Source organism: Vicia villosa, linkage group LG6, assembly GCF_029867415.1.
Source record: "Vicia villosa cultivar HV-30 ecotype Madison, WI linkage group LG6, Vvil1.0, whole genome shotgun sequence".
Lineage (NCBI taxonomy): Eukaryota > Viridiplantae > Streptophyta > Magnoliopsida > Fabales > Fabaceae > Vicia > Vicia villosa.
This window is the reverse complement of record NC_081185.1, coordinates 16244135-16253755: the sequence shown is the minus strand read 5'-3', so window position 1 is coordinate 16253755 and position 9621 is coordinate 16244135. Positions and strand designations below refer to the sequence as shown.

The 9621-nt window shown below is 34.7% G+C and overlaps 1 protein-coding gene across 1 annotated transcript; it reads right to left on the bottom strand.

The window, feature by feature from the left end:
- Positions 1 to 5011: 5011 nt before the first annotated feature.
- LOC131613259 (uncharacterized) lies at positions 5012 to 6574 on the bottom strand. Its single transcript, XM_058884946.1, has one exon. The coding sequence runs from the start codon at positions 6572 to 6574 to the stop codon at positions 5012 to 5014; it is 1563 nt and encodes a 520-aa protein (XP_058740929.1).
- Between the last annotated feature and the right edge of the window lie 3047 nt (positions 6575 to 9621).

Genomic DNA, 9621 nt, shown 5'->3' with positions numbered 1-9621 from the left:
AGCTAGGGGCACTAAACGCTATTGTTCATGGCACATTAGCCATATGTTAAACAACATGTATGATTAATAGAATACCACACTTACAAATGTATCTAATTGAAACTACTTTCTCGGGTATAATCTTATCTTCAAACTCAAATTATAGTTTCTAGTTGAATCGGAACTCATGGAAAGAATTAATCGACGGACACGGGCTGCATGTTTTCAGCTTCTGTCCTAAGGTCTTGGTACAAGACAAATGACAAGTATCGTTCCCCGAAACTTGGATGAGCATAGTTGGTAATGACAGTACATATGCATTTATTTATTCATGTATCAACCACACAAGTCCTAATTAAGATGCCATCTATATCTGCATCATTCATCAGGTTTTTGAATGAATGAATGAGAATCTGTATCACAATCTAATTCTACAGTGTGCAGAGACCATGACAAAAAAAAACAGAAATGATCAAGAGATTGTATATTATTGATGATTAATGAAGGAATTGCAGATAGGGACAGTACCCCAAATCTGCCACAGAACTAGGCTCATATAGGAAGTTACTCAAACTAGTTTCTCAATTCTTAAAATACCCCTCAATCAACATCAACTCCATATAATCATGAAACAGTTAACAATCTCAACCTTGTACTGCCATGTCACTAATACTCACTTAATTAATACTAGAAGTTCCCACCGTGTTACCAACTAGTTCAATAATACTTCTGAAACTACTGCTACCAATAAAAGGTTCAACTGTGAATTTTCTAGTTAGATAATCACTTATTTGCTACAATAATACATCTCAGAACTCAGATTTTTCTAGTTAGATAATCACTTATTTGCTACATTTATACATCTCAGAATTCAGATAGTCCGTTCAAATTTCAACATCATGAATCAATTCAAGATAAAGTATCATGAATCAATTCAAGATACAGAGCCATTGCCTGTTGATCAAGCAGCCTAAAAACAAACAACAGAAGCTAATGCAAGATTTTGCAACTAGAGGTAAGTGTTGTCAAATAGAGGTTATAACTTATAGTAGAATTTGAATATATCTCATCTCATATGAGTTGCTATCCACAGCCCAGAAACACCCTCATACTGTACATTATCCCAAAGACCTAACCATGGATATACTATTTAACACACTGAGAATATGAGATATACCATAAAGAAATACCATACTCACAGATTAACAACTCATACTCACAGATCTCACAGATTTTAATGCACACACAACTAACAAACACACATGCAAAGGACCAAAAAACTGAATAGAAAAATTTCACTAAAAGTCTGAAGCACTTAAGATAAAACGCTGAAAACACGAGGTACCTCTTTAGTACTCTTAGGGCGGAGTTCTAATTGCATCTCTTGAAGGAGTTTCCTTTCTTTTTGGAGCTTAGCTCTCTCATCATCCATCTCAATTTTCATGTGTTTTTGGAGCTCTATTCTTTGTTTTTGGAGCTCTTTCTGTAATCTATCTTGATAATCATCATTTAGCTTTTGCACTAAGGCTTGGAGGTCATCTTGTGTGACAGCTTTTAAGTTGGAGTTTGAACTTTTTCCAAAGTACTTATTAAAGCCCACACCCCTAGGAGCAGTGCGGATCCGACCGGGACGTTCACTTGACCCAAATGCAATAGTTAATATGTCTTCCTGTTCTTCAAATTGAATATCGCCTTGCGTACTCTTTTCCATTAAATCACCCTAAAATGTCAAAATACATACACATGATATAAAATGAATATTAAGTTATAAATGAAATTGAAATTTAAAAAGAACTTTTTAATACTTGAAATTGAAATTTAGAAAGAACTTTTTAATACTTATAACCATGGAAGCTACTAAGTTTGTTGCCTCGGATGTAAAATCTCCAGATGGCCTCTGTCGAGCCATCAACCACACCTCATGTCGTTCTAGTTTTGGAGGAACATTAGATAGCAATGTCTTAAATTGCTTCATCCGTTCCCCCATATATACAAACCAATGCTTCTTAAATTTCTTATTATCTTCATCATCGGGGGGGCAAGTGAACTTATCCTACAAAGCATTAGAAGTGTTAGTAATTGAAACAATTATAGATAATAAATTATTAAGAATTAATTACAATTACATACCGTGATATCATTCCATATCGCTATCTTCAAGTTTTCGGGTAGCTTTTTCCATTTCTCTTCATTTATATTAACCTTGCTACGTGCAACGAATGACAAATAACTCTTGAACTTCGCAGCATACTGACCAATAGGTTGGAAAGTATCCCGATCAAAATCAATCTCATATTTCTCACCATCACGAAGTTTGGCAACGAAACGTAGCAATGACGTCACACCTTTAGTCTTCTTTATTTTTGGAGAAGAGCTAGATGGTTTAGCCACGATGCCTGTGTAGAGAGAAAAACAGATTCAAGAAAGAAAGAAAATGTCAAAATAACTCTGCGATTATTTGACAACCGCGATTATTTTTATCATGCATAAGTGAAATTTAAATTTGAATATAACTCTGCATTTACAGTACAGCAGCTATGTATTTGAATATCACAAAGATCTTTGTATGGCCTGTCATACCTTGAGTCTTCTTTATTCTTGGAGAAGAGCGGGATGGTTTAACCATAATGCCTGTTTAGATAGAAAAATAGGGCATTTTTCATTAACTCAGCATAAATCCTTATAGAAAACCAACAAATTGGAATACAAATTGGAAGCATTTGAATACTGACTCTCACATTCAAATCGTTACAGAATTCCTATATGTAACTAAAGCATTCCTATATGTAAAACCTTATGAATCACTCAATTTTCTATACAGTACAGCAGCTCAGTTTAACAACAACAACAACAAAAAAGCACAAGGAAATTAAATACATATATATATTGAATATCACAAAGATCTTTGTATGGCCTGTCATACCTTGAGTCTTCTTTATTCGTGGAGAAGAGCGGGATGGTTTAACCATAATGCCTGTTTAGATAGAAAAACAGGGCATTTTTCATTAACTCAGCATAAATCCTTATAGAAAACCAACAAATTGGAATACAAATTGGAAGCATTTGAATACTGACTCTCACATTCAAATCGTTACAGAATTCCTATATGTAACTAAAGCATTCCTATATGTAAAACCTTATGAATCACTCAATTTTCTATACAGTACAGCAGCTCAGTTTAACAACAACAACAACAAAAAAGCTGCAAGAGTATATTGTAGTGCATTTATATCAACAAGATCAAAATCAGCAATATCTTCAACAAAACTGAACAATATTATTGACATTGGCATCAAAACTGAGCTATATATATACTGTAATTTTCAATTATAACAATAACTCAGCTATATATATACTGTAATTTTCAGATCAAAACTGAGCTATATATATACTGTAATTTTCAGAGTACAACTCAACTACAGCACAAGAACAAAGTAATCTTCACTGTTTTATTCTAAAATCCCTTCTTGATGATCATTACGAGTGGCATAAACATCATCAACTTCATTTTCATCATTAAAAGAAGGCCTTCGTGTTGAAAAAGAAGTATTGTGATCAACGTCTAGAGTTGAATCATCATTTGTGTTTCTTTGGAGGACAACAGACCACCTATTGTTTGAGGGATCCTTTACATAAAACACTTGGATTGATTGAGCTGCCATGATGAAAGGTTCTTCCTTATATCCTACCTTATCCAAGTCCACCAATGTAAATCCTAATTCATCAGTTTGTACGCCATTGTTACTATTAACCCACTTACATTTGAAAATAGGAACTTTAAACTTCACATAATTGAGCTCCCATATCTCTTCTATAACACCAAAATAGGCTATGGATGCCAAGATGGGATTTTTATCCTTTGAACTAGAGAAGTGCATTGAGGAAGCCATTATCATTACCCCACTATTTTGCATGGTACTCTTATCATCCTGCGATTTTGTACAAAAAGAAAATTTATTTATATCGTATCCACCCCAACATAAGACATTAAAGCTAGGCTCATAAGCTAAAAACTTTAATGTATCCGAAGCATTATTGTCATTCATAATCTTGGTTTTAAACCATTTTGAGAATGTATTGTTATGCTCTTTCAACACCCATTTTTCTGACATTCGAGGGTTTTTGGCTTTGACAATGGTTTTATGTGTACTCAAGTATGGTTGAACCTCATCAGTGTTATTTAATATATACAAATGTGCTTTAAAAACTTCCCCTTCACCCATATGCTTAACCTTTAGATGTATACCCTTACCATCACATCTTCCGTCGTGACGAGACTTAGGTAATCCTACAGGTTTTGCATGTGACAAATACTCTGTACAAAACTCAATGGCTTCTTCTGTGATGTACCTTTCAACAATAGATGCCTCCGGACGATAATGATTCTTCACATAGCTTTTCAATATATTCATGTACCGTTCAAAAGGATACATCCATCTTAAATAAACAGGGCCACACACTTTAATCTCTCTAACTAGATGGACTATTAAGTGAACCATGATGTCAAAAAATGAAGGAGGAAAAAACATCTCCAACTGACACAAAATAAAAATAGACACATTTTCCATCTCATCCAATTTATCAGGGTCAATCACTTTGTTGCATATATCATTAAAGAAAAAGCACAATCTAGTTATGGCATGTCGGACATTTTTGGGTAAGATGCCACGAATAGCCACAGGTAGTAGTTGTTGCATCAAAATGTGACAATCATGAGATTTCAAGCCAATTAGTTTGAGATCTTGTATTGACACCAGACTTTTGACATTTGAGGAGTAGCCATTGGGCACTTTCACACCTTGTAGACACTCACAAAATCTTATTTTCTCTTCTTTTGACAATGTATGGCATGCCGGTGGTAAATACATTTTGGTACCTCTTGGTTCTGGAGCTAACTCTTCTCTTATTTTCATATTAACCATATCTAAACGAGAGTTTAAACCATCCTTTGTCTTACCTTGAATGTTGAGAAGTGTTCCAATTACACTATCACACACATTTTTCTCCACGTGCATTACATCAATACAATGTCTTACATCAAGACTAGACCAATATGGAAGGTCAAAGAATACGGACCTCTTCTTCCATATATTACTATTTGTAACTTTTTTTGTTTTTTTCCAAAACTAACACTTATGTTCCTCACCCGGTGATAGACTTCTTCTCCAGTTAAGGCCTTCGGGGCAACCTTATACTCTTGATATCCATTAAAAGCCTTTTTTAATCTTCGATATGGGTGGTTACGTTTAAGAAATCTTCGATGTCCAAGATAAACAGTCTTCTTTCCCTTCTCCAACTGATGGTAGCAAGTATCTTTTTCACATATAGGGCATGCTTTATGCCCCTTAACTTTGTAACCAGACAAGTTACCATAAGCTGGAAAGTCATTGATGGTGCAAAATAACATGGCACGCAATTTGAAAGTTTCATTTGAAAAACTATCAAACACATCAATTCCTTCATCCCACAACTTTCTTAAGTCATCAATTAAGGGACTTAGATAGACATCTATGTCATTTCCAGGTTGTTTTGGTCCCGAAATCATCATAGATAACATAATGTGTTTCCTCTTCATGCACAACCAAGGAGATAAGTTGTAAATAATCAATAGAACAGGCCATGAACTATGATTACTACTTAAACTGCCATATGGATTCATTCCATCTGTAGAAAGTCCAAGCCTAAGGTTTCTTGGTTCATTGCCGAAGTCAGGAAATAAGGTATCAACCTTCTTACATTGCAAAGAATCGGCCGGATGCCGAATTTTTCCATCACAATTCCTCTCTTCTGCATGCCATCTAATATTCTTCGCATCATTTAAATTCGCAAACAATCGCTTAAACCTCGGAATAATTGGAAGGTACCATAACACCTTTGCTGGAGGACCTTTTGTGGTTACATCACAACTTTCATCATCACCTTTCTTTTTATATCGTGATGTCATACACTTGGGACACTTTTCTTTCTCTTCATTATCTTTCCAGTACAATATGCAATCATTGGGGCATGCATGTATTTTCTTATACTCCATACCCATAGGACATAATATCTTTTTTGCATCATACACCCGGTCCGACAACGTGTTTTCATCTGGAAGCATTTCCTTCAACAACTCAAGCAATTGTGTGAAGCTTTTATCGGTCCAACTATTAATTGCCTTCAAATTGAATAATCTCAGCACGGCCGACAATCGTGTGAAGTTTTTACAATCTGGATACAAAGGAACTTTGTTGTCATTGCAAAGAGTATCGTGTACGTGTGCTCGTTGAAAAGAGTCTTGTCCAATATCACGAATCATTTCTTCTAGATAATAACTCGCCTCTATATCAAACTCTTCTCTCAGGGAGGCCATTGGCGCATCAGACAATTCACCGTGCCATATCCACTTCGTATAATTTTGACAAATCCCATTGACTATAAGATGATCCCATACGATGTTAGCATTTAAAGGTGCAATATTCACACACTTAGCACAAGGACAATGAAATCGTCCATTACTTTTGGGAAGATTAGTTTCGGCAAATGTCAAAAACTCTAACACTCCTTTTTTATACTCTTCACTTGAGCGGTTTTTTTGCATCCAACTACGATCCATAGCTATGAATAGAAGAGAAAGAATAGTGAGAGAGAGAGAGAGAGATAGATAGATAGATAGAGATAGAGAGAGAGAGATAGAGATAGATATAGATAGATAGATAGATAGATAGATAGATAGATAGAGAAAGAGAGAGAGAGAGAGAGAGAGAGAGAGAGAGAGAGAGAGAGAGAGAGAGAGAGAGAGAGAGAGAGAGAGAGAGAGAGAGAGAGAGCTCATATAGAGTACATTTCACGTAACCCCCTTAAACTCTTACCTATCCTACTGCCCCACTTTCTTACCATTCACAAGAGGCAGATTTAGAACTTACTTCTAGTTCTATCTTATCCATAGTGGACTAATAATTAGAAACTCTTGTGAAATACACAAGAGGCAGATTTCACAAGAGTTCTTTAGTTAGCTCATGTCCTATCTCTGTTACCTCATTTGAATATAAGTTATTCACTATGGATAAGGAATTTCATGAAATAACAAGATGAGCTCTCTGTCCTGGCTTAACTAAAGAACACTTATCCATAGTGGACTAATAAATCAGAGTTCTTTTTGGGTTAGTGATATGTAAAATCAGAGTTCTTTTTGGGTTAGTGATATGTTACATTCATTTGAATGATAGCTATGGTTACATTAAACTAATTGACAAAGTCGGCGTTTTCCGTTACGTATCCCTGTCGGAGGGATAGCTACAGTCATAAATAGGAACCACCCATTTTAACACACATTGACTCAAAATATTAATAGCTGTAAGTAATAACAATAACAAGTGTTGTATATAAGAGGTAAAAGGATGCATTTACTACCCGCTAAGAGCAAAAATTAACTCATTGTAGTCAATAAAAATGTGACTGCTGTACTCCTAAAAACACAATTATACAATACCCAATCTAGTGAATGACAGCATACCTGCTCAGGTGGCGGAAGAGTGTGATGTTCGTGGTTTCTCCTAGAAGTAGATAGATCCCTCAAAGTACCCTGCAAAATTTCATTGTCAGAATGCACAACTACTGGCAGCTCTACAATTAGAATCATTTTGATGATCACAAACAGCAAGAGCAAACTATTACAATTCTGCGGACAAAGATGATTGAATCTAAATGTCAGTAACAAAATAAATGCAACAAAATGAGATACTCCAGGACCAAATCTAGTCTTTGGGAGAACTAGATTGTTGCGGCCGAATGTTTCTAAAATGGCCATAAATAGGTTGGAGAAACTCTAATTCTACTCAGTCTCTACTCCACAAAATTGCAGGCTAAAAAGCCTCACGCTCACGGTACCTAAGTGACTAATGAGCAAGCAAAGTACGACTCAAGCCTTCAGATAATAAAACACAGGAAAACATACTCTCAAGTCTCAACAACAAAAGGTTAAACTATAAAATAATCCAAGTTGCTAATTTTTTTCCAACTACTTTAAAACAATAATGCAGAAACTAATATCTACTTCACTAGTAGATTCGCTATAGCCACAAAATATAGATGTTAATACATCAGCAATCACATTAACTGATGAAATAACATGTATTTTTTTCCTATATATTACTATTCATAGGGATTAATTAGAATAGAGTCAACATGGTAAGCAAGTAGCTAATAAAAGTAATTAGTGCAAATCATAAAATAATCCAAATGGGTATATTTTACTATTATTGGTTAGACCAATAATGCTACAACAGTGGCAGAAATCACTGCAGCCACAGATTGTAGAAGTGATTAATACATCAGCAGAAGCCAAAATTGAAACTGATGACGACAGTGGCAGAAATCACTGCAGCCACAAATTGTAGAAGTGATTAATACATCATCGAAAATCAAAATTACCTGTGATCTTCTAATGTTTGGTCTTGGATGAAGATTCAAAATCCAGATCAAATTAATCACCAGTGAAGCAAAGCCCAATTGAAATGCTGTAACTGTTGCTGGAAATGGATAGACTTTTAGAACCTAATAATACACCACCAATGCATAGATGAACAAATCATAGTTATCAAACCAAAGATTCAAATCATGAATCAAAAGATCTATTTCAAAAGATACATTAACCATATCAAAATTTATAAAAGAGATGCCACTGCTATGCAAACCTTGCTAAAACATGTCCAAAATCAAAATTGTCATGAGGATCACTATGATATACAAAGTCACATCAATGTTATTTACAACTAACTTATAAGTCATGTCTCTCTAATCAAAATATGCACATACAATACAACTCATGAGTCATGAACAAGAAGTTGTAAAAGTTAAAACATGATTATTCAAATGAGTCCTCCTCATAAGCTGGAAAAAGTGTTTTAGGCACAAAATTCACCCAAAGCTGCTTAGTTTGAATGAAATCACAATTTTAAGCAAAGATAAATCACATGCAAACCTCAAAATAGTTCACAATCCATACCATGAACCAAAATATAGTGTATCATAACTCAATTTGAGATTCATGTCCAAAATACATACACATTATGAATTCATATCGACCGAGTTCAGTTTAGTATCGAATCGAACACCAAGCAACTAGTAAACCCAAATAAGAAAAGCAAACAAATATAAAAGTAGATCGGTAGTGTTACTTCATTTTGGCAGATGGAATAGCTCTTCGAACACCAAATGTATGTAAGGCTTGCCTCAAGGCACGTCGTCAACTGGGAAAATCAGAAAAGTTAAGATTGTAAGTCCCTAGAGCTTCATAGACACAAGTTATTTCACAGAAAACAAAGCAATGTCAAAACATTATAGTTTTCCTAGTCATAAAAGCCAACAGAACCTGTTTGACATTGTTATACCCCAAAATTTGCCCACATATTTTTCAAGAAAACTCCAATCTGAAAATTAAGGGTCTCATATAATCATGGATTTTTATTTCAACAAATATCCTGACATATGAAATACTTAGTTTTTAGAATTTTTCTTATACAGTAATTTGGCTTGCAGTTGAATTTATTCTTACGCAAACACCAAATACTGTTTATTACTTCACACATGCTATTTATTTATTTACAGATAAATGGTACTGACACAATTGGTACAGAGTTAAATCTTTTTGCAGGCGCAGAA